At 48.4% G+C, this 25,702-nt stretch overlaps 4 protein-coding genes across 4 annotated transcripts; all 4 read right to left on the reverse strand.

The window, feature by feature from the left end:
* Positions 1–9,809: 9,809 nt before the first annotated feature.
* F5J12DRAFT_719331 (uncharacterized protein) lies at positions 9,810–10,280 on the reverse strand (the record flags this gene model as incomplete). The annotated part of the gene is made up of 1 exon (XM_051741166.1): positions 9,810–10,280. One exon carries the CDS (start codon positions 10,278–10,280, stop codon positions 9,810–9,812), a length of 471 nt encoding a protein of 156 aa, XP_051600738.1.
* A 9,032-nt stretch (positions 10,281–19,312) lies between these two features.
* F5J12DRAFT_824997 (glycosyltransferase family 3 protein) lies at positions 19,313–22,262 on the reverse strand. The gene is made up of 8 exons (XM_051745452.1): positions 21,723–22,262; positions 21,184–21,663; positions 21,067–21,133; positions 20,822–21,017; positions 20,425–20,764; positions 19,925–20,371; positions 19,788–19,867; positions 19,313–19,734 (listed from the first exon to the last, which is right to left on the reverse strand). Exons 1-8 carry the CDS (start codon positions 22,173–22,175, stop codon positions 19,581–19,583), a joined length of 2,217 nt encoding a protein of 738 aa, XP_051600739.1. The 5' UTR covers positions 22,176–22,262; the 3' UTR covers positions 19,313–19,580.
* Positions 22,263–22,269: 7 nt separating this feature from the next.
* F5J12DRAFT_825000 (integral membrane protein DUF92-domain-containing protein) lies at positions 22,270–23,863 on the reverse strand. Its single transcript, XM_051745453.1, is given in 8 exon segments — positions 22,270–22,436; positions 22,469–22,633; positions 22,688–22,756; positions 22,779–22,968; positions 23,030–23,056; positions 23,085–23,298; positions 23,348–23,713; positions 23,730–23,863. The coding sequence occupies 6 exon segments, from the start codon at positions 23,538–23,540 to the stop codon at positions 22,469–22,471; spliced, it is 858 nt and encodes a 285-aa protein (XP_051600740.1). The 5' UTR covers positions 23,541–23,713; positions 23,730–23,863; the 3' UTR covers positions 22,270–22,436.
* Positions 23,864–24,589: 726 nt separating this feature from the next.
* On the reverse strand, positions 24,590–25,657 carry F5J12DRAFT_782165 (Aspartate/ornithine carbamoyltransferase; the record flags this gene model as incomplete). The annotated part of the gene is made up of 4 exons (XM_051742689.1): positions 24,590–24,650; positions 24,702–24,775; positions 24,827–24,956; positions 25,026–25,657. The coding sequence occupies 4 exons, from the start codon at positions 25,655–25,657 to the stop codon at positions 24,590–24,592; spliced, it is 897 nt and encodes a 298-aa protein (XP_051600741.1).
* Between the last annotated feature and the right edge of the window lie 45 nt (positions 25,658–25,702).

Here is a 25,702-nt window from a genome sequence, read left to right on the forward strand (position 1 = left end):
CATCCTCTGCCACATATCCTTTTTTTTCTGTCCAAATTTGTTTAGTACGAGTATGTACCATGTCGTAAAGCAGGCTGAATCAATTCGATGATTCGGAATGTTGCCTGTGACTGAACTTTGATCTCACGCTTTGTGCTCACTGCCTTTTTTTTTGTTGATAGCAACGTGTTATTCACTGACACTCCCACTGCCAGGCAAGGAATGTTCCCATCCCCCTTCACTGCTATTGACACTTTATCTGCATCAAGATCTGCACCATTTGATTCTTTGAGACTCGTTCTGCTTGGTATGTGTGACATCTTGATGATGGGGTTCCTGCTCACTGTGATGTTGATAGCGACTTTTGTTTTTAACTGCTCAAGACTTGTGCTCTGGTAAGTAGGATCCTACTTGGCTGTATGTGGTGATCTGACAAATTTTCTGCATAGTTTTTCCCTTCCAGAGGTTTGTCATCTGGTCAAAATCCCCTTGGACTGACACCCCCTGCTGACTTCGTGTCATGCTTTCCACCACCTGTTGACTTCGAGTCCCAGGTGTACTGCTGTTGGCTTTGCGTCACGGTTTCCAGAACGATCTGAGATGGCTGTTTGCTGTCCAAAGCCTCAGAAGCATCACAATGCTTCGCCTTCTATGAGTAATTCTAATATTGTGAGTTTTCCCTGTCTTCAAGCCTCATGTTGTGCTCATCATTTCTCTACAGGCCTCCTCTGCTTCATCTGTCCAAGCTGGTCTGGTACCCAGTGTACTCACTGACCATCCTTCATCTTTGTCTGGTAATGAGCCATCGCTTTGTACTTCTGGCCCTTTGGTGTGTGCAATTTCATTATGGTATTCTTCATATCATCTTAGCTCCCCTACAGGTCCTATCGATGTCATCTGCCTCAACCAACTGGCTGCCCAATGTAGCCACTCCATCATCAAACAACCAAGTGTCACTTGGTATACCTGCCCCTTCAGTATGTTCTGATCCTATGTCTAAGAGGTTATATGTGTTTACTTTTAGGTAGAATATGACACAGTCATTGTTTGTCCCTCCTCCCCTAGCTCATCAACGCCGCCCTTTTGGTACAAAAGCGCTGTACCTCCCTGCACCTCCACCTGTCTTTGTACTTCCAGGCCGCCAATGCTGTGAATGAGCTCGAACTCAGTGAGGTTGGCTTGCCTTCATGTCCAAGTGGTTCACAGAAGCATGAGAACCAATGGTGATGGTGGTCACAAGATATCATTCCAGCACTTCTCAAGCCCTACATGTGCTATCTTGAGGCATCCCAATCCCTCTGCATGGTGGTAGACCCCCCAGTCATCCATCGATGTTGCACTTGCACAGTGTATCAACTCACTGTTTGCTGTCTCTTCTTTGACCGTATGTGACCCTTTTGTTGTTTGCTCTTATGATGCTTATGTATACCCATGTTTGGAGGACGTTGGGATAAGCTACTGTGCATGCACCCCAGCTCCTATATGCCTCATGGGCCATGGGTTATTTGCATCATCTCCTGTGGTACCTACTCTGGCAGTTGACCTTCGTGTACTGGAGTTTGTAAAGAAGCTCTTTGTCCGGCTAACCCCAAACACAACTGCATGGTGTGAAGCACTTGAAAGCTTCCTGGATGGTCGAGGGTATAGACTGCCATTCAAGGTATGTACTTTTCCAAACACCATCACTGGATCTCTGCCTTCGTCTTCACATCCACCCTGTATGCTACTTCTTGTATTGGTATATCATCATGGTTTGAATGTACATGTACCCACACAAATATCTCTGGTGTAATGATGGGTGCTTATTCAAATAATCAGGACAATCTCTGGCAGCATTTCAGTAATGCTTATCATTGGTATACTGTATTGACAATATATGTGGAGGACCATATTTCTGCTATGGTCCAGTCCTTTTGCCCAAACTCCATGCCACAGCAAGATAGCCCCTGGCCAAGTGACTACCTATGTGCTCACTGTCCTCTTTGCTTTGGGGGAGGTGACTTACAGAGCTCTAACCCTCCTCAGGATGAGTGAGTCAATGACAAGCTCATTGTTGCTGACTAGATGACTGAGACCCAATAGCTTTGACTGCATTGTCTGCTTAGATGCATGTTTCACTCAGAAGAGAACCAACAAATCTGCCACTAATGACCCTCCCAATCCCACCAGCACTGTATTCATCCCTGAGTCAGAGGTGAAGGCCATGGAGGTTTTCATTGAGAAACAGAGATCCCTCCCAACCAGTCAACATCATTCTCAGACTCAAAACCAGCAGGACATGTTGGAGGATGGAATGAGGGTGCCTGCCTCTGTGTTGGATGGGTGTGGAGATTCTTTCCATGCAGCAGATGAGAAGAGGCAAAAGGCCAGCACACAATTTTTTGCAGATACAGGGCTTATGGCTTTGTTGTGTCATCATGATTGTGTCCTCTGGTTGGTTAATATGACATCAGCAGGTGAAAAGCAGCACTATGCCCTAGCACTGGTGAAACATCTCTTTGACCATCTCCCTGCCAAGATGACTGTTGGCCTCTTATATGACATTGGTTGTCAATTGGAGTGTAGCTGTCGAAAGTGGAAACTCCTTGATGATGGGATACTCTCCAGGTTGAAGTTTGGTATTTCTGTCTTCCATGCTTATGGTCATCAATGGCCATGCCAATTGGTATATCACCCATGTAAATGTGTAGGCTTTGGCTTGTCAGATGGTGAGCGGTGTGAGCGACTATGGAGTGCCCTAAAAATGCTTATTCCAATTCTTTGAGTTTCTGGGGTAAGCATTGACTCTTCTTCAAATATAATTCCAGTGCTCATTTTACCCTTAGTATCATCAGAGATTATTTGTCCTTGACAATCAAATTCGACACTTGGACAAGAAGTCTTTTGATGCATTTGGCCAGTGGCTGAGCAGGAAATGGTCCCTCTGCAAAAGTAGGAAATTGGTGGCTTTGGAGGCTCTTCATGCTCTGCATGTTGACATGCAGACTCTACAGCATGAGTGGGCTGCACAAGTACATGCACAAACTCAACTTCTACCTTGTTAGTCTGTTCCCTTTGTGTGTGTGTGATCATATGACTCACCAACCTGTAGGTCAGTCAAAGAACAAGGGTTCTGAACAGTTGGCACATGTTCTTGCCCTGGAGAAAACAGTTGAGGACTATCAGTGCTGTGTGGATCAGTTAGAGAAGGATCTTGTTGATGATTGTGTCAATGACATTGTTGACTACAATCTACAACTTGCTGCAGCAAAAGGGTCACTGTCAAAGGCAGCCCAGGCCCTCAAGAAGAAAAAGGCTTCATTGGGACTTTCTGCCCAAACTGACCTTCATCTGCTGAGGAACAACAAGTGGCTCCAAACACAAACAAATGCACAAGCACTTAAGGTTTGGATAAGGGAACAACTTCATCAGCACAAGTTTGAGTTCCAGTGACTACAATGGTCATATGGGACCTCTTCCAGTAGTGAGCAATTTTTTATTTCTGGCTGCTATGTTCAATAACATCATGTAGAAAACCATTTACAGTCACATGTGGAGTCATCCATAAAATGATGAGAGCCTACCATCCTGAAACTTGTCACCACATACAATAATCTCTGTGGTGAACTGCAGAGTATGATATGACTGTGTAAGGCACCACCTGGTGCCATCCCTCCCAATCCCATACCTTCTAAAGGTATCTTTCAGCTGGATGTTGATAGTGATATTTGGCAGGATGGTCTTGAGGAGCTTAGTGCTAGCACCCCATGTTGGCTTGCTGATGAGAGTGTGCGCAAGGGAATCAGGCTGATGTTGGAAGTTGATCACTGTAATGAAGAAGAAAGAAGGTTGTCAAGAGAGCGGTCTATCATGCAGGAATGGTTTTCCATGGAGTGGCTGAGTGTAAAGTCTGCTCTGGAAAATGTGGCAGGTGAGTGCAAATACCATGTTTATGTCCCATCTCATAGGGAGTTAGATGAATATTACAAGTATCACCTGCATGCCTACAGGGATTCCATTGTTGCAGTATATGTCAAATGGGAGGCCAAGGTTCGACATATGCCATATGCATGGGCTGCATCTAGGCCATGGGGACCTACAGCAGAAGACACCAGGGATTGCCTTGCTGCTACACATAATCCTGGTGGAACCCATGCTTCAGAGGATCTAACAGCACCAGTATTAGAAGAGAACGACTCTGATGAAGGGGATGTAATGTCAGAAGGAGAGGATGAGCTGTTGATGGCCATTGAAGAGATGGAACTGGAAGAGGAATGTCCCACTGAGCAAGCAAATGAAGGGGAATTTACAGAGGATGAGGATTGGTTGGAGGACATTGGAACTGGTTATTTGCCCTCATCACCATTGCAGGTGCCATCAAAAAGGCATAGATACTAGATGCATACCTAAGCTTCATCAATAAATAGTTTGTGCCCAGAGAAAAGATATGTATGAGTGATCTACATTCAATGTTACCCTAAGGAACTCTGTTTTATGGTGACCTGCAATGCCTTTGACCTCCTGCTGGGTCAAGCATTATGATTGATTAAACTAACAAGAGAATGCACATAGTGCATTGGAAAATCCTCAGCATTGCTGGGAAAATCCCCAGAGTGGGTGGGAGAATCCCCAGCATTGCCTGGAGATTCCCCAGGTCAGAACTTGGAAAATCCCCAGTATAGCTTGGAGAATCCTCAGAGTGGGTGGGAGAATGCCCAGAGCAGGTTGGAGAATCCCCAAGACAGAACTTGGATAATCCCCAGTATACCATGGAGACTCCCCAGAGTGGGTGGGAGAGTCCCCAGAGCAGGTTGAAGAATCCCAAGCATTGCCTGGAGAATCCCCAGCAGTGCTTGGGGAATCCCCAGGTCATAGCTTGGAGAATCCCCAGAGTCAGTTGGAGAATCCCCAGCATTGCCTGGAGAATCCCCAGAGTGGGTTGGAGAATCCCCAGCATTGCCTGGAGAATCCACAGAGTGGGTGGGAGAATCCCCAGCATTGCCTGGAGAATCCCCAGCAGTGCTTGGAGAATCCCCAGAGTGGGTTGCAGAATCCCCAGCAGTGCTTGGGGAATCCCCAGGACATAGCTTGGAGAATCCCCAGAGTTGGTGGGAAAATCCCCAGCATTGCTAGGAGAGCCCCTAGAGACAGGAGTTGGCTGGGAAATTCCAAGCATTGCCTGGAGGATCTGCTGCATACCCTGTGGATCCCCAGAGTGGGTGGGAAAATTCCAATGACACCTGGACAATCTTTGACTTGTATGCAATGGCCAGGACTGGAGATCACTGAAGGCTTGGGAAGCACGGTGAAAGTATATGTCTGCTGTGCCTGGGCAATCACCATCACCAAGTATATTCTACTCCCTCCATCAGATGTCATCAGTCTTTCCTCAGTGGTCTATGGCCACACTTTTTCACATATTCATATTGTATATAGTGCTCAAATCAGATTCCATGGAAATAGGTACTTGGCATGATACACACTCCTGTCAGCAACATGGAGACTCCAAATCGTTTTGATTGATCCTTCATGCTGTGATGGTGGTCTATTTGAACTGGAGGTTCCCATGATCATCTTGGAATAGGTCTGTTTGGGCTGGATGCCCTGGGAACAGGTCCATTCAGGCTGGGGAAACTCCCAGGATGCACTGGGAACAAGTCTATTTAGGCTGGAGAATCCCCCAGGATGCCCAGGGAACAGGTCCATTTAGGCTGGGGAATCCCCCAGGATGCCCAGAGAACAGGTCCATTTAGGCTGGAGAATCCCCCAGGATGCCCAGGGAACAGGTCCATTTAGGCTGGGGAATCCCCCAGGATGCACTGGGAACAGGTCTATTTAGGCTGGAGATTCCCCCAGGATGCCCAGGGAACAGGTCCATTTAGGCTGGGGAATCCCCCAGGATGCCTAGAGAACAGGTCCATTTAGGCTGGGGAATCCCCCATGATGTCCAGGGAACAGGTCCATTTAGGCTGGGGAATCCCCCAGGATGCACTGGGAACAGGTCTATTTAGGCTGGAGATTCCCCCAGGATGCACTGGGAACAGGTCTATTTAGGCTGGAGATTCCCCCAGGATGCCCAGGGAACAGGTCCATTTAGGCTGGAGATTCCCCCAGGATGCCCAGAGAACAGGTCCATTTAGGCTGGGGAATCCCCCAGGATGTCCAGGGAACAGGTCCATTTAGGCTGGAGAATCCCCCAGGATGCACTGGGAACAGGTCCATTTAGGCTGGAGAATCCCCCAGGATACCCAGGAAATAGGTCTATTAACTCACTGGGGAAAGCCCCATTTGGACCCCAGGCACTCTGCTATAGATGTAATAATCCTGGAGAAAGTCCATGTCTGACACCTTGCTCTGGAGAATCTCCAGGGCCTGGCAAATCTCCAGCAGTCACTGGGAATACCCAGGTGGTCAACACCTATTAGGTGGATACATCTATAAGAATATATGAACCTAATAGGTCCCCTGGGGGGGGTGACTGAAGTGAAGTAATCATAAGTAAAATGATCTAAGACCAAACTAAACCTTGAGCCATCAGGCTCAGTATCTGTGCTCCTCGCACCTCATCTGTGTCAAATGGCAAGTCTAGCCTTGCATGGTCATTGATCCTGTAGAACTTTGTATTCCCTAAAATGTGGTAACTGTAAGTAAAATGCTTCAACAAAAAGACTAAACTCTGGGCCATCAAGCCCAACTGGTGTGGCTTCGACACTGTTCACAAGTCACACGTCTTGCTGCAATTCTGACACTTGCTGTCATGCTACCCTTGGTAGCTGTCCTCAGGTGTAAGTCCACAAAATCCCTTCAAATGTCTCTCTTGGGGCACTTCATAGTTGCCATAGTTGTCGTGCTGTATATCTTGTAGCTTCTGTACTAGATGAAAAGAAAAATACCACCTTTGAGCCTTCAGCTTGCTCTGACTGCTTGCCCCATTCATAGTAGCTTGGTCATATCATGTCGCATATCTTCTCCTTGATGGTCCACTGACTTTCCTTGTAGGTTGTTGTAGTTCCTCATATTTCAGTGGCCTAGGTGTCACCCAAGTGTTGTCTCATACATCCATTTTCCCTAGAATAAAGTAGTTGAAAGTGAAACATCTTAGAATTGAAGCGAAACCTCAAGAATTTGAGCTCAGTAACCTCCATTGCACTCCATGTCCATGGGGCAGGCATTCTTGTGTCATGCAGCCATCAGTCTGTGTTGAATGTTGTTGTCAATGTCACTGTAGTTGTTGCTGTTGCTCTTGTCATACTTCTGGGTGAGCTTCATTTGTAGTTTGTCCTAGATTCTTGAATTGCGATCACCAGGGCATTGGTTACACTTCGTCACAGCCATCCACTATCCCTAGAGTAGAATAGCTGTAAGTAAAGTGTTCCAAATTCAAAACAAACCTTTGAGCTATCTAGCTCAGTATCTGCACTCCTCGTGCCTCATCTCCATAGAATGGCACTTCTAGCCTTGCATGGCCATCGCTCCACATCCAGCACTGTCATCATTGTCTCTTGTATTGCAATTGTCTGGGCATCAGTCACCCTTCGTCACATGTACTGTGAGCTGTTGGGCTCTCCATCTGCACTCCTTGTGCCCCATTTCCATCAAGTGGCACATCTGATCTTGCTTGGCCATCGATCTGCGCTAAGTCTAGTCGTTGTTGTCATTGTCACTATCATGCTACTTGCTGCCATTGTTGCTCTTGTCCTTGTTGCCATCACTCGTAACCATGGTAGTTCACATATGGTAGGTCATTCTCCCCATTCTTCATATCCTTTGATCACTGTGATCTTGCATAGTTGGCCTGTAACACTAGAGTCATCAGTATGTAGTACTTGAGTGCACATGGCCACAACACACAGAGCAGTCACGTGACTCTGCTTAGTCAACATCACTGGACTTCCTCTACAAGTCCTAATACCAAGTGCACACATTGATTCTCTTGACGGATTCCTGAATAAAATATATATCATTGGCACTGCACGGTTGCAGAACATTTCAAGTGGGAGGTCATCCACCCTTGCCACATGCTTCAACAATTCTACTTGCAAAACTTCTTGTAGCAGCTTCCTTCATGTGATGAGCCTCAATGGCTCCTTGATCCTGATTCTTCTTGCAATAACCCTCAACCCAGTGTGATTCATATGCTGTGGCATCCTGTGTGAGTCAACTACCTCTTTGTCTGCTGACCTTTTCACTTTGGGACTGTCTGCAAGCATTTTGAGCTCCTTGACTTTGACACCTGTGGGCTTCGCCTGTTCTTTGAGCCTTTCTGCTTTGAATTTGAGTGGAATCTTTGACACAAATAGGTTGTTGGTTAACTGATGTGTATCTTTGCTGACTACTGGAACTCTGAGGCTGCTTCTTTTGTTGCCTTGACCTCTTAGATAGGACTCCTATAGCAGTAGCCATCAGAGAGACTTGACATGAACAAGATAAAAAAACCCTTTGAGTGTTGTCATTTGCCTTGAATTCAATTGGGACCTTCTGTCATATCCATGACTCTCAGACTCAGTCCCAGTCCAGTCCAGACCCCTAGCCCCTATCTCCGGTCAAGCCCGGTCCTAGTCTTGCCTAGAAAACCCAACTCCAGTCCTAGATAACCCAACTCTGGCCTGAATAACTCAAGTCCAGTCTTTTACCCCTATCTCTGGTCCATTCCGGCCTTCCAGCCTTGTGCTGCTCCACCCCAGTCCTCCCAGGTCTATGTCCAGGTCACCCAGACACAACTCCGGTCTGTTTTCCTTTGTTTGTGCTATATTTAGTTTGTTCCTTTCATCTGACTCTGCTTACTGTACAAACCTGTGTCCGACCCCAGTTATGCCAGTCACCCGGACTTTAGCTATTAGCCTCTGCATAGCCACTGTAGCTATCCTCATCTTGCTAATCATCTCACTAATAGCTTATTCACAAGTCTGGCTTCATGTTCGTTACCCTGGACCAGCCTCATGTATTTAACCCCTGTACATACTTCATAGCACCCCAGTCAGAATATCAACTAAGTATTACCCTTGACTCTGTATTACCCCTCAAGTCTACTCTATAGCTAAGGCCAAGCCTTAAGCTATCCCCAGCCCCTGTCCTGGACCTCTCCCTGGCTTGCATAAGGGTACAGCACATAAGCTGAGACCAAGGGAGGTAGATCCAACCCTGGACCGGCTTCCCCCTGTGCACACTCCAAGACCAGTCGGTTTCCCACACTCCCAGCCTTAAGTCTGGTCCTCCAGACTTAACCCCTAACCTCTGGCCTCAACTCTGGTCCAACTGGACTTGGCCCCTGTCTCCTGGCCTTGACTTTGGCCACTTGGACTTAGCCCCTGTCACCCAGTCTTGAAGCCTGGTCACCCAAGGGTAAACCTGTACTTGACACCTTCATTACAAGCAGTTCTTCCACCAGCACTGGTTCGACTTGCTCAAGCTTTGGTGCTTCCTATAACTTGGTAGTCAGTAGTTCACTTGTACTTGAAGAAAACTCTTTCTTCTCAAAACAGGCTGCTGCTGCTTTGACAAGCCTGCCAGGAGTTTGGTGTTCATTATTTGCCTTCTTGCATGGACTGCATGGCTGTGCATGACTTGTCAAAGCTACTTTTGGGACTTTCTCGCATTCTATGTACCCTGACAAATCTGTAGATCCATGCATATTGGTTGTCAGCAAGTCATGTGTAGGCATAGTTGGAAAACACTTCATAGGTAGTTGCTGCTTGTCTGAACTCAATTCTGGGTCACTTCATGGTTGAATGTAACATTCTGTGCTTGTCCAAGGTCAGTCCAAGCGAAATCCTTTCTGTAGCATTTTTTAGCCACAGCTGTTACTTGTTCCATGGGCAGGGGTCATCAGAATGTTGCTGTCGATTGTCATGTCACGTTTTCTGCAAGATTTCACACCGAAATTCTTTGTCAAAGCCTTGCAAGTAGAGGTCCTCGAGTTTGTCAGCCTCAAGTTGCCTCAAAACCCATAGATACATTGCTAAATCTAGGAAATAAAGTCTGTAGTTTGTTAGTTCCTCCTCTGTGTGAATCTTTCTGCTTGCTTGACTGTCAACAAGGCTGTAAAGGTCATTTCTTGAATGCTGTTGATCCAATTTCTGGGACCCAGGATACAAACATGCAATAGCCACCATGAATTCAGGCCAAATCAACTGATCCTCAACAAAATCATACCATGATTCAGAGATTTTGCTGCCTGCATACCAGCAAGCCCATTTTGCCCATTCTTGGTCATCGAAGCAATTCTCACGCTTGCAAAGACCCCAAACCCCTTTGAAATACCTAAAAAGGTCAGATGCATGCCCCGAGAACCATGGTGCATCCCTCAAATGCCTCAGTGGCATTCCCTCAAGTTCTTCTGGCACATTCTCATGGCTTCTTCGCAGAAAATTGACTATTAATTTGCCTTTGGGTTTGTTTCTTGACTCGAGGCATCTTCAACTTAGATGCTTGCTTGACATTTGCTGCTCATAAAATAGCTCTGAAAATTTCCTGAATTTGTGAGTGTAGACTGTAACTAGAATCAAAATTCTGAATACTTAGCTTGTCCAACCTAACCCAGCAAAAACTTTGTTTGGTGATAAAAAGGTGGCTTCTTTCCCCAAAACAAACAGAACCCCCCTTGCAGTGGGCTCCAGATGTAGGAATAGGTAATTGATGATACCTAGAAATAGTAATAGTCAGTGATGGGTGAGATTTGTGCTCAACCCAAAAGGGAGGTTCTCTCTGGAGAAAAGAAGTGTAGTAAGAGTGTAAAAATGCGAACTGAAAAGAATACTTAGCTCTGCCTGTGCAATACCTTCTTCCAGTCCTCCTGGCACCTTGGGTACTCCCCAAAGTAATAAATCTAACTTCAAAAACTCACTGAATTGCAAGACAAAATCACCCTACTACTGAGGGCCTGTGACATGGATTGCTTCCCTGGTAAACTGAACTTGCACAAACACAGCACACATGCTTAGTCAGCAATGCAGCTGCTTGCCACTAAGTCCAGTGGTACAAACATGAAAAACAAAAGAAATAAATAAAACAAAAAGAAAACCCTCAACCCCTGAACTCTTGACCAAGACAAATTCTCCTAGGGAACTTGAACTCATTCCTACAGCAGGTGAGCCAGTCATGTCCAAGGACTATCTTACATTCAGAATCCAATGGGGCTAGAAACAGGGTTACCAGGGTGACATCACCAGTCACAAATTGAACTGAGAGATCTACTGCTTGAGTGATGACAAAACTTGATGACCCATCAAAGAGCTGGAGTTGGATAGGGGACACAGGATAAGGGGCAAAACAGTGTTGATTAACAAAATCTCTATCTATGAAGCTATGTGTGGAACTGGAGTCCACTAGTGTATGAAACTGGGGCAAACTGTGGCTGACAATGGAAACATGGGGAGTTAATGAATTTGGATTGGAAAGAGCAGATGCATTGAGACAAGCCTCCATGAGTGCACAGCCAGAGTCAATGCAGCTCTCAGTCTGTGCAGAGTCCTGAGAGCACATTGAGACAAGCCTCCATGAGTGCACAGCCAGAGTCAACACAGCTCTCAGTCTGTGCAGAGTCCTGAGAGCTGCTACCTATTTTTTTGCCTCGGGGGCAGAGCCCAAGGTTGAGGCTGGTGCTGCCTCAGAGGTGGCTGCAGCACAAGCTTTGGCTTTCCCAGCTTTCTTGGGACACTTATCTGCAAAATGTCTGGTGCCCCCACAGAACATGCAAAGGTTGTTGTTTCTGCAATGCTTGCACTCCTCTGGTGTCAGCTTGCCATCTTTGCCCAACTTGCTTGAGTCCGGCTTGGGTGTGTTAGAGCTGGTCTGACTGGTTGAGGTGGGTTTGGACAAGGGCTGGCCACTGGAGTTGCCATTTCTGTCAAGTCTGGGCCTACTCTGACCAACTCCAATGCTAAGCGAAGTCTGGAGGAGGGTTCAGAAGCAAGTCTGACAGGAAAGAACTGAACTCCAACTGGCAGGAGTGTTGGCAGAAACGAAGTCTGCTGAAGCAAAGGTGGAGCAGAGTGAGGGTGTCAGGTTTAGTTCATGCACTACCCCCTTGCACAATCTCAGCCCTCGTATTTCAGAGGGAGAGTACAGACAGAGAGTTGGAGGTAACTCCAACAGACAGAAGATGGAGGTGGGAGGAGTAGGAACTAAGTTGATATTTGTACTGAGGAATGGCAGAGTATGATACATGCTTTTATACAACTATGGGGGTACAGTAACCTGGAATCGGAACTGACATATGGAGACTCATAAACTTTCAAGTAAAATTTCCTAGACAATGAATGAAGGGTAGACAGAGGACATACAAATGGGTAACATAGAACATCCAGAAAAGGAAACAGTCCAGGTGCTGGACCATGTGGTGTGCATGCTGCAGAGTACCTGACTGTGCACTGTCAGGGAGAAGTCCGAAGGTAGTCATGTGACTCCTCAGAGAACAGTCTGCTCAGTCTGGTAGGAGAGCAACACAAGTCCAACAGTAGTCGGAGTGGAGATGGTTTGCAACCCACAGAAACTGGGCGGAGTTGGTGCAGAGTGGGTGAATGACTGGCAGAATAGGGTGCAGAGTGAACAAGGACTTATAATGAATGCATGGTCATGACAGTGCCCCCCCCTAGGGCCTGAACCCCTGAAGGCTGCATGTATGGGACAGGATCAACACAAGTTGATCATTCAAAATTATTTTGATGCCTTGAGGATAATGGCTTTAGCCACAGCAGAGCTCCATTGGAGTTCGAAGTTCCACTTAAAAACACATGTTAGGGTACTGAACCTTCGTATCCCATCCTCCCATCATCATGTCTTCTCAGCATCAGACCAAAACCCCCCAGCCCACCCCTGGTCACTCTCGTGACTACTCCCAGGTTGCCAACAACAACCTAGTCATCCTTACAGATGACTTGATGGACACAGAGCATGAGAAGGCAGCAGAGAAGGCACATCAGCAAGAAGAGGTGGAGAAGAAGGAGCAAGAGCATGAGGTGGAGTGCAAGGCCAAGCAACAAAAGGCAGAAGAGGTGCAGCAGGAGGGGGAGCAGAGGCAGAGAGAGGAAGAGGAGGTGCAGAGGAAGAAGGCAGTGGAGGAAGAGGCCAAGAAGCAGAGGCAGAAAGCAGTGGTGGAGGAGGCTGAGAGGCAGAGGCAGAGGGCCTCTAAGGAGAGGGCTCAGGCCAGGCAGGACAAGGCCACACAAAGGTGAGTGGCAGAGTACTGTGAGTCAGTGGAGCTGACTTGCAGTTTTATTTTCTTAGATTATGTGGCACAGTGTACAATGTCAACACTGCCCAGAGGGTCCCTGGGACCTCTGTGGTGGTCACCACATCCAGGAGGCCCCCCTGCACTCGCTGTGTAGTGAGTCTGACAGTGGGGCAGTGCAAGCCAGGGCAAGGCAAGACCAGGGCTTGCATGCCCTGCCACAACAAGAAGAAGATGTGCAGCTGGATGAAGGAGGACAACATGGCATGACCCTCACAGAAGAGGGCAGGGACAGGAAGTTCCCAAGGGGAGAAGAAGAAGAAGCTGCAAGGGAAGGGGAAAGAGAGAGCAACAGAGACAGAAGAGGTGGATGATGAGCAGGAGGTAGGCAGAGATGAAGATGAGCCAGCAACCCTGCTCAAGGGTCCCTCAGGTGCAGGAGTGCACACGCAGTGGGCAGAGTGGGAGTGGGAGTGGCAGCTGCAGGCCATGGAGAGGCAGGCTGAAGTGCAAGAGACTGCTGCACTGGCCTTCAAGAGGATGGCAGAGGCAGCAGAGTGGATGGCAGAGGCCATGGAGCAGACAGCCAACAAGTGGGGGCTGTACCACATCTGGGCAGAGTGGGCAGAGATGAGGAGGAGGGAGGATGCATGAGAGACCAGGATGGCTGAGCTCGAGCACACAGGTGGAGGTTGGAAGAGGCCTCAGTCAGAGGCAGCAGAGGAACAGCAAGAGGAAGCAGATGAAGGTGCAGAAGGGGACAACAAGGAGGAGGAAGAAGTCAGAGTAGAGCAGGAAGGTGGTGTAGAACAGGAGGGTGGCAGAGAGCAAGCAATGGAAGAGTAGTGTAGTTTTCTGTTTCTTTTTCTTTTGTCTTTTTGTTTTTAGTTTGTATATTTTGTACTACTACAAAATAGACTTGTGACTTTCTTTGTGATTCTGAGAAGTGAAATGGAAAAGTGGAGAAAATTCTAAAGTACTTAAGGTAGTTTGGTAAGGGGTGGAGTTGGCCTGCAGAGGAAGGTTATGTGGATGGAGTTTATGGTGGAGGTTGGTACAGGCCAGGTTTGTGTGGATATCGTTTGTGGAAAGTGGAAACTATGTTGAAACCATGATCTAGCTCAGTTGCAAGCAACCAAGAGGTTTCTTCGTCAGTGCTCTCATAACCAGCCCAGTGGACCAGGTACAAGAGTTGACAGTGGTGGCGGTGGCAGTCCACCTTAGAGTCAAGTATCTCTGATGCTTTGTACTCAAGGTCACCATTGACATCCACTGGTGGAGGCAGAGGTTGTTGTCAGTTTGGAAAAGGGTTAGCCGCTGCAGCTTCCAGTTGTGAGACATGGAAGACTGGATGTACCAAGTGCATAGAGTCAGGGAGCTTAAGGGTGATGGAGTGCATACCTGGCCTGGCCAAGATGGTGAATGGACCTAAGTACTTTTTGGAGAGTTTCTCTGAAGGACAAGTGGAGCAGAAGTACTTGGCTTTGACATAGGCCTGTTCTCCAACCTTGAACTCAGGCAGAGGTATGCATTTGGCATCTGCTGGACCCTGGTAGTGCTGCTGAGCAGCAGACATTTCAGAGCGGAGGAAGTCATGAAGGGCAGAGAGCTCAATGACATAGTCATGAGCCCTTGGAGAGGTGAAGTCTTGGTCAGGGACCACAGACAGGTTTGGATGATATCCCTTGTTAGCAAAGAAGGGAGAAACTCCAGTAGTCACACTTGGTGCATTGTTGAAAGTGAACTCTGCTAGAGGTAACAGCTCAGCCCAGTTGTCTTGTTGGTAGTTACAGTAGACACACAGGTACTGCTCAAGGGTCTGGTTTGTTCACTCGGTCTGGCCATTGCCTTCTGGGTGGTAACCCAAAGTGAAGTGAAGACACATATCAAGGGCCTTTCCTAGAGAGTGGAAGAAGTGTGAGACAAACTCAGGACCTCTGTCGGAGGTGACATTAGCTGGTACTCCATGCTTGGAGAAGACATGGGTGAGGAAGAGCTTAGTGAGTTTGACAGAGGTAATGGAGTCATGGGTGGGGATGAACACCACTTGCGTTGAGAGGCAGTCCACCACTACAAGGATGGTGGAGCAGCCATTGGAGTTGGGGAGGTGTTTGATGAAGTTCATGGAAATGGAGTTCCAAGGTCTCTCTGGGATGGGGAGTGGCTTCAGTAGACCATAGGGGTGGTGTTGCAGAGTTTTGCTCCATCCACAGGCAGTGCAGGACCTGACATATTCTTTCACATTGGAGCAGAGGTTAGGCCACATGTAGTCCCTGTGGACAAGTTCTAGGGTGCAGATTTTGCCCAAAATGGCCTGCTAGAGGATGGTCATGCTTGAACTGAAGCACTCAAAGGCAGAGATCATCAATGTCAGGGACAAAGATGTGACTGTCAAGGTGGAGTAGACCATCGGAATCCAGGGACCCCCAAGGCTTAGTCAGAGTTGGGAGATGGCTGGTGGAGACAGGGTTGGAGGGTAAGGTGGAGATGATGTTGGAGTGCAAGGACTTGACATCGAAGACCATGGCAGTGTGGAGCACAGGTGCCATGAGGGTGGTGGTATGGAGGGACAATGCAAGTTGCTCCTGTGTAAACATTGGGTGGAGATTGTGAGGATTTACCTGTACATAGTCCCTATCCCCCCCTTTTGGGTAGACATCCCAATGTCACGTAAGTGCATTGGGTTTGGCTCCTAGGTGGCCAGGGCAGAAGTGGATGGAAAGGTTGAATTGGGAAAGGTACTCTGACCAGTGGGCCTGTTGACAGGTGAGAACCTTAGAGGTGGAAAAATACTCAAGGTTTTTGTGGTCTGTCACCACATCGACAGGTAAGGCAGAGCCTTCTAGGTAGTGCCACCAATGGCAGAAGGCCTCAAAGATAGCCAACAGCTCCTTGTCATGGGTATCATAGTTGAGTTCTGGCATGGTCATGGTGCAAGAGTAGAAAGCGACTGGGCAGAGTTCACTGTTGGAGCAGGTGACCAACAAAATACCAGCAATGGCATAGTCGGAGGCATCGGTTTCCACTGTAAGTGGAGTGTCAGGGGCCCAATGAGTGAGAATGGGAGTGGAGCTGAAGGCATCCTTCAGGTGGAGGAAAGTGGAGTGGCACTCCTTGGAGAAGTTCCAAGGAGCACCCTTTTGCATGAGGCGAAGTGAGCAGAATGACAATGTTGGAGTAGTTATTAATGAATTGTCTGTAGAAATTGGTGAAACCAAGGAAGGACTGGATGTCTCATACCTTCCACAGCTCAGGCCAGTCCTGGACTGCCTGAACCTTCTCAGCAGACATGGTGAGACTGGAGGGAGAAAGAATGTAGCTGAGGTACTCGACAAAGTTGGAGTGAAACTCACACTTCTCTGGCTTGGCATAGAGACCATGCTTTTGAAGGTGGCAGAGTACCTCTTTTATGTGTTCATGATGTGACTCCATATCCTGTGAATAGATTAGGATGTCATTGAGGTATACCACAACACAGACATCAAGCATGTCTGCAAAGATGCTATTAACAAATTGCTGGAAGGCCACAGGCACGTTAGTCAGACTGAATGGCATCACCCACCACTCATAAGAACCATAACGAGTGTGGAATGCTGTTTTCCATTCATCTCCATCTGTGATGCAGACCAGATGATAGGCATGGTGGAGGTCGATCTTGGTGTAGACTTTAGCACAGCTTGGAGAGTCGAGTAGGTTGGAGATGAGTGGCAGCAGATAGTGATCTTTTTTTGTGATTTTGTTGAGTCCTTGATAGTCTATGCAGAGGCAGAGTGAACCGTCCTTCTTCTTTACAAAGAGGACAGGGGCACCATGAGTGGAGGTGGATTGTTTGATGAAACTGTAGCCAAGATGCTTGTCAATGAAGGTGTGGAGAGCTTCAAGCTCTGGTGGTAGAAAGAGAGTAGATTGTACCAATGGGCAGAGAAGCTCCTTCCTCAAGGTTGATCTTGAGAGTGAATGAGCAGTGTGGTGGAAGTTCCTGTAGCCTTGTCTTTACTGAAGACGTTGGCAAACTCATGATACTCAGGAGGGACCAAAGAGAGGTCAGGAGGCAGAGATATGACCCATTTAGTGTGGTGACTCATTGGGACAGTTTTTTGAGTTTCAACCCAGTCTGCATAGTTTTGAGTTTAACACAGTTTAAAGTGCTGTGAGGTGCTTACTAATACTTATATAATATATCACATGGTCTATTCGATGATTTGTCATCATACAAACAATGCCAAACAATGAATTGGGACCATCAAGGCTCCCTCTTCTACTGCAACTCATGCAACCATCCTCCTGGTCCATCTGGGCTGTTTTCTCAGAGTAATCTCCATAAGTATTAATGTCCACTACAGTAGTGTCATCAGGGTATATGTCCAACACAATCAAACCCTTGAAAAGTCTGCTCTCGGTCATCCCTGTGCTGTTTCCCTCACCCATACCTGACATGTTCTGCAACTAATCAGTGCTGAGACAGCTGGAAATGCCATGGAGGTCAATCTGGCACATCAGGAAATGATGAACAAACAAAACACCTTTTAACCAGTATGTTTTCACCACAGTGCAACCAGTTTCAATGCCAGTGTGAGGCAAAACATTCCTGTGCACTTCAGGTGGCATGGGAAGCATGGATAGACTGTGCTCTCAGCTGACTGTGGATGACTGGGAATGGGTGATTTGGTCATATAAGATCAGAGGTAATACTCAGGGCTAGATGGATTGATGGAATCTCCCTCCTAGTAGTTCAGTAGGCTATCCCCCCCAGGGTGCCTGGACTGTAATGAAGGGTTTTAGCTCACCCTAGCCCTCAACCCAGCACCCCTGAGGTGGAAACTGCACCAAATAAGAGGTAATTGGATTGTTGGTCATGTTTTACAGTGCCAGATTAACCAGCATGGCATTTCCAGTTGTCTCAGCACTGATTAGCTGCAGAACATGTCAGGTATGGGTGAGGGAAACAGCACAGGGATGACTGAGAGCAGACTTTTCAAGGGTTTGATTGTGTTGGACATATACCCTGATGACACTACTGTAGTGGACATTAATACTTATGGAGATTACTCTGAGAAAACAGCCCAGATGGACCAGGAGGACTGGTTGCATGAGTTGCAGTAGAAGAGGGAGCCTTGATGGTCCCAATTCATTGTTTGGCATTGTTTGTATGATGACAAATCATCGAATAGACCATGTGATATATTATATAAGTATTAGTAAGCACCTCACAGCACTTTAAACTGTGTTAAACTCAAAACTATGCAGACTGGTTGAAACTCAAAAAACTGTCCCAATGAGTCACCACACTAAATGGGTCATACCTCTGCTAGTTTTCACCTGGCCATCATCACCTAGGACTTGTTAGAAAGCCCAGACAATGGACTTCATCCCCCACACTAACCACTTGGACTAGTTCTCAGTCATCAACATGCTACACTCCCATCAATCAAGATTGTTCAAACATTGGGACAGTTTTGAGTCACTGTATGCTTAATCCTGTTGGAGATACAAAAAGAATGCCTAATGCAGAGATCATTGGGTGGTCACTGGCTGATTGTTGGCCTGCTCTCTGCCTGATGGCTTCTGAGCACCTTGGAACTGATTTCTAGTTTACTCTGGTAACATCATTTGATGATGCAGATAATCTTATATTTTGATAATCTCAGAATGGATTGCATGATATTGAATTATGCATCCCTATGAAGTGATTTCCAAATTTCATCTTTTACTATTGTTACTAGAACATGGCCAGTGCCACTGGCAGGCACCTTGTTTACCATGCCAGAGCACAGCCATGACCAGTGGGTTTTGCCGTGTGGAGTCAATTTACAGGCAGATGCACAGATGTCGAAAAAAGTGTCTCATTTTCAGGCTGGAGTGACCTTGTAAACAAGGTGACCATCTTTTTAGGAAGATATTGTTGTCAATAATCTTGTGACATTCTCACAATAAATAGTTTTCAATTGTCTTTGGATACACATCTCAATGTTTCTCACAATGTAGACTTTGGGTAACTTTTATATGTTTGCCCAAAATCAAAATTTACACATCTCATAATTTGATTCATAAGAAAATGTGCTGTTTTTCACTTTGGAATACTCTTTACATCAGGAAAGTTACACCTAGTCTGCTTTGTCTGGTACAGTCTGCTGCAGACAATCCAGACAATCCAGACGTCTGACACTAGATAACTGAATGGTGTGCCAAGAGTTCAAATGAATTGTACTAAAGTTTGTCAGACTAAATCAGACAGATCAGACAAGCAGGCTACTTGTAACTTTGCTGATGGCCTAGAGCACGTGATAACAACGAAACCGCCAGTGTGTGACATCATCATGAAGTGTCATGAGAAAGTTCCCCCCTCCCCCTTAAGCCGGCCCGTCACGGGAGAGCATGACAACAGACCAGGACTAGCTTACGCGTCCTGGAACATATGTATTACAAGGATGACATGTGTCTGAGTCTGCCTCGCTCATATAGCCTTACCACTATTCACCTGGTTCAGTGCAGCATCTGCTTTTTGCAAGTCCCTCTCGCTCAAACTCTTTGCTGCCCCTCCTGGTGCAGGCGTACTTACCCCAGAATGCATAGAGCTCCCACGGGAGCGCATCTTCAGGACGAGGGGGCTGCTCGGCCTTTGAGTGGCGAGATAAACATTTTGATAGCTGGCCTGACTTACAAGGGGTATCCTTCATCCTCGTCTTCGGCCGACTTCGGGAAACCAAATCCACGATAGTCGCTTGTATTCAGACGTTGCATCTAGTAAGAATCACGTGTGAATGAATGCAACTCCACAGATAACATGCCATAGCGTACCTCTTCCGTCAAGGTCCCCATGTCCCCAGGAGTGGCTAATCCAGTGATGCGCAGACGCGGGCTTGCGGGAACTGACGTCGGGTGGTACCGCTCGGGCCCAGCACTGAAGTAGTCCTCTTCCTCCTCTGATTCCCCGTTGGAGTTCACGAAAGCGTCTGGGTATGCCCGCCTTAATGCCAGCTGCCGTGCTTTCGAATACTCCACACCCAAGTTCTTCCAATCAAGCAGGGGACTAAGCCGCTCAACCCGGTTTCGCTGGTTGATGCGCTGTCTCCGCGTCTTGCTGCAGAAGGCGAATAGGTAGTTCGCAAGCTGGCTGACAGATTCCTCCACGGACAGCAAACGGCGATCAACAATGTAACAACCTTCGTCCTCGGGACTCTCAATCATGTCTTGCATGAAACATCCAAACCCAGACAGGTTGGTAGTAATCGACGGCACTCCCATCTAGCCAGCATAACGGTCACCTGATCCGCAGCTCACGCGGAAGAGTCACTTACCACCGTGCATTCGGCGGGAGTGTATCCCCAAGGCTCGTAGTAGCTCGGGAATACACCCAAATGACAGCCCCTGACGAACTCTTCGTAATCAAGGCCCAAGATCGGATGGTTGGCGTTTAAAAAGTCGGGGTGGAAAACAATCTTGACACGATCTTCGGGTGTGTTGAAGAGCTTCACTTGACGAATCTGGTTAAGAATCGGATCGTTACCATCATCTATCATGTTGTGGGTAACGACCGGGGGAAGCGAGCTGCGCTTGAGAGCGAATATCCGCCGTTTCATAAGAACCTGGTCTTCCGTAGAGATTAGGTCGGAGGGTGCCAGTTCGAACTTCCCTTCCCTGCGGTCACGACAAGTCAATGTCCCCCTCGCTCCATTGCGCCAGTTCAACACATACCCATTGAATCTTGCGGCGTGATCAAACAAGCGTACCCCGATGCGCTTTTGGATCTCAGAAACGGTGTCTTGGAGCTGCTTCATCACAGCCTGTCCTTTAAGAGCCTCAATGGTATACGAGTTCGTGGCGGCGGGCATAATGATAAAGGCAACCACCGTCATCTTTGAACCGGATTTCTTCAGAAGATAATTGAGACCTGCATCGACGTTAAAGAGAGTAACGTAGTGGATATCAGGACCACTGACGGGCTAACGATTCGATGAACATGTCAACACCCTTGTTGCGGTATTCGTAGCGACCAGCAATGAACATCTATGCACGCATCAATATATCCGAGCCACAGGTAACGAGTGGTGACACACATAAATTGTATTGTTGAGGTCAAAGTCGTAGTGGCCATAGAAGTGGCCACGGACGAACTCGTGTATCTTTGCCTTGGCGGTGGCGTGCAGGTTCTGAAATTCATGCATCGCTTGGAATTTGACGACGTTGAGGCCGTTGGGCAAGATACCGTCCGGTTTGCGTTTGAGGAGATACTCTGCCTCGTAAGCTGTGATATGAGACACGGTGGTGAATACATCTGTGCAGTGTGCGGATGCACGTTCGATGCAGTATCGGTGGTATATGCCACGTTTTCCGGCTTCATGGTCGACATCAAAGTACTGGAGATTGTTGTAGAAGTCGACATTGCCAGCACAGAGATAGCGACCTAGGAGGGTCGCGTGTGTTGTAAAGACGGTGGTGACGTCGATCTGCCGTTTCCTGCAGATCGGGATTGCGACACCAGCCTGCCACTCATGGAAGTGAGCGACGACTGCAGTGTCGACTTGCCGTGAGACGTACTGCAATCAGGAGAGCGTCAGGTGAACATGCTTTCTTAGAAAGCTCGAAATCGTTCTACCTCGCCCAGGAAACAAGCCACAAGATAGCCGAACAGAATGGCGTCATTGGTCTCGGTGTCGTTAGGAGGGGAGGGTATGCCTGCGATGTTCCAAAGGTCGCCTTTCCACTCGTCCAGACGATGGAAGGCACTCCCCGTATCAAAGAGAAGGGCGCGAGGAGCGCCTTCGATGAGCCAGCGACCGTAGAGGGACTTCACACCTTGGGCGCGCATTTGCTCGAGAGAGGCGGCAAGGGCAGGGTCTTCGGGTTCAAGCGCTTCCACCTCCAAGGGGGCAGTCTTGTAGATAAGGGGGCCGATGAGGGTATATCTGTCGCCATACTCTGCAACGGTGACGGGCACTTTTGTCTTGATGACGGTGTAGATACCGCCGACCTTGTTTGCGACCTCCCAGGCGCACTCAAAGAGGAGGTGATTCTGGACGTCTCGTTTGGCTGGCATCAGTTCAGCCATGTTCGTCGTGGATGAAGATCAAACGAATCCTCTATGGAGCTGGATTGGAGCTGGACACATTTTTCGACCTTGACATCATATCAAAAGAACAGTCCACGTGAACTATCAATTTAACACACAGGTCCCATATCAAGCAAGGCAGGTCACATCTAGAAAAATGTACATATGTAGGGAAGGAACACCTTCAAACCGATGGCATTGGTCGTGCTAGGCAAGCAACGCAACTACCACCGCCGTCGCCACGGAAGAAATTAGGTTCACCTATATGTACACTACTGTCAGACCACGGTTTATTAAGTAGATGTCACTGGGCGGACCTGATTGTTGGTCAGCAGGTTTAACCCGCCGATCACCTTGATCGACTCCTTGTCACGGGGGACAGACGCATCCTGCAAAACCCGCTTACTGTCCACAGAGTACCGTGTGCGCTGGATGGTTGCTCCGAGGAACGAGTCCAGCTAAGATGGGTCAAGTCGTGCTGCTCCGATTCCGGTATCAATCGTGGGACGTACCATTGACCCGAGGACTCCCGCAGCGGTGCCCCAGAGTACCAGCGAGGGCAGTATACCCATCCAGTCGGCCTCGACAGACGCGATTTTCTACGACCAGGCTCGCGAAGAGCGTCAGTCCCACCACGCACCCGCCCACCACCGATGCGAGGGTGCCCCCGACGGAAATGGCACCGTTGGTTCCCGGAGGTACAGGTTTCAGCGTCGTAATCAGGATCGGCCGAGAGGTTGAGAGTATACCCAGCTCCGAAGCTAGCGTATCTCCTAGACAACAGGCAAATTGACTGTGAGGCACAAACGTGCATTGGCAAACGTCGATATGATTCAACCGTCAATGGGACTTACCCCAGGACGATAAAGAGGAGCGCCCGACTGAGACCGTTAGGATATACTTGCAGACAAGGGGCACCAGCTTTCAGTGTCATACAAGTGGACCTTCAACGGGACAGAACAGGACGGCAGCAAGGACCATGGCAGCACGTTTGGTGTAAACGTCACACTCCATATGATTGAAGCGATGAATGCAGCTATCGAGTTACATAGTACCTGCCAGCCGGTACGGTAACCAGCGTCCTGAAAGCCTTCTTCCAGCTGCGCCTTGCGTTTCTTCCCGTCTATAGTCCGTCGGCACGGAGCAGTACCGAACACGCATCAACGACTCACATTTTGTAGCTCGCGAGGCGAGCAGGTAGAATGTGATGAGGGTTACACCTATGGCACGGACAGGTGCCGCCATGACCAGAAAGCCTACGACGAAGGCCGTGGCGGCACCCGACGGCGATAGTTTGCGGGAACGGGCTCCATTCACAGCAAGCGCAGTGGCCAACACGAAGGGTACCACAGGAAATGTCGTCATTCCAGTAGAGAGGTTACTCAAGACGGACGCGTGGTACAAACGGCAGCTCAACGTCAACCCTTACTATCGAGCCGAGTTGGAGCAACCCAACCGCTTCGATACCACCGATCGGGTGGGAGCTGGCATCTAGCAGTCATCATGTAAGGAATCAATTATTGCTATAGCTCTTGGGGTATCTCGATTCCCAATAATGTCTGTACCAAGATTTTCACATGAAACCACTGATTAGTTTCTTCCACTGCAACTCCGGGGTGCAATTTTGCCCAAGCAAGTCTCTCATATCCACATCCTTCAGAAGCCTAAACGCTCGCTTGCAGTGATTGCCGTGCATTAAAATGTCGGAAGTGGTTCTCCGTGATCATACAACGCACGCCATTCCCTGTTGTCCATAGCGCTTCAAAAGATCTTCGTCTGTCATCCACAGAACTGCCCCCTCGAAGTCGACGAGACCGGCAACGATATCGATCAGTCGGGCACAATGTTATCCCTCTACTAAGATGTGCCGGAAACAGGCATACCATGATATTTGACAAGCGGAAATCGTCGAGACGTATCGAAAATGGTTTCGTCCGCTGTAATCATCAACCCACCAGGCTGATTACGCCTCAGGGTGTCCGAAAGCCAAATCAGTATATTCACAAGTAACCGTCTGAACCTCCGATTTCAAACTGGCCATGACCCAAGGTAACAGACCTGTGCCATCCGCGCAGACAGGAAGGCCCCAATATGCGATGGAATGCGATGCACCCGGCTGATAGATTGTGTTAGAAATGTTATTTTTAGTGGATTGCAACCCTCGAAATACAGGCAAAACCAATGCTTTGGCCAGTTTCACTTGCCTGGGAGAGGTATGTCGAACTCTCCATTGAGGTTGTCATAGGTCAGACATGACTGTCAAGTAGAATATAATGCTTTTTTGAGCGTCACAGATCGATGTTTGGACTGCCCTCGCGAGGTGAACGAGAAGCACCCTGTCCAAACGAAAGTCAGGCTATTGGAGCCACCATGACGTTCAAACGGCATCACTATCCACACCAAACTACAAAACGTCACTCCTTGAGGATCTTTAGCGTTTTCTCACCCGCCAGATCCCATTTTCCAAACAGCAAACTAGAGGGTCGAAATCAACGATGGGAACATGACGAGATGTGGGCTACGTACTCGAAAGCAGCCATGATGGTCCACTTGCGGTTGTCGGACTCGGGGAATACGAGTGACCGGGGACCATAGAATACCTGAAAGGATGATAAACGAAGACGTCCGTGAAAGTGCGGATGGCAACAGACCTGGTCGTCGACCTCTTCTTGTTTCCTTGGGAGACAGTGCAAGAATTTCCAGTCTGGGTTTGCATCGCGGCAGAGTGCCTCTGTGACTTGGTATTCCCGCAAAGTCTTGTAAACGCTGGGCCTTCTCGGCCTCTTGACCCATGGAAATCCTGGGTGTAATTGAGAGGATATGATAATTGCGACCAAAACGCGTTCTTACCAGGTGTCGGTCACGACGACGTCAGCGCCTTTGACTGCCTCTTTGGGATCGGAGCCCCACCAAATGTCCTTGTCGCAGCCAAGTTGGGTGACGCGGTCCCATACGGGCTGGGGACACTGGTAGGCTGGTTTTTCGGGTGATGCGACGCGCATTTTGTGACCGAGGCGCGGGTAGGTGACGAGCATGTCGTGGAGTACGTTGGTCGAGTCGCCTACGTAAGCAATGGTGAGAGGGCGCAGTTGTGGGAGAGGCTTGTTGGCGGGGGGTGGTATTTTGAGGGCAGTGTCGAACAGGTGTGCGTGTTCGTGGAGGGTGAGGACATCGGCAAGGGTCTGCGTGGGATGCCAGAGAGAAGAGAGGGCGTTGAGGACGGGGACCGGGGAGTAGCGCGCCAGTTCTTCGATTTCCTCGTGTGCGCCTACGCGGGCAAATATGCCCTGGCACATACCGCCAATGACGCGTGCAGTGTCGCGGGGTGTCTCGTTGACACCGAGCTGGATGTCTTCGCGGCCCAGAAAGAGTGCGCGACCGCCCAGGAGGACTGCGGCAGTCTCGGCGGACACGCGTGTTCTGGTGCTGCGTTTTGCGAAGAGGAGCGCGATGGACTTGTTAAAGAGGGACTGGGAGGGCATCCGCAGCCGGGCACTCTTCTTGGACTGGGGTGCGAGCCATGGCAC

This window comes from Pisolithus orientalis, assembly GCF_024613125.1.
Source record: "Pisolithus orientalis strain OTSU chromosome Unknown F5J12scaffold_11, whole genome shotgun sequence".
NCBI classification, from domain to species: Eukaryota; Fungi; Basidiomycota; class Agaricomycetes; order Boletales; family Pisolithaceae; genus Pisolithus; species Pisolithus orientalis.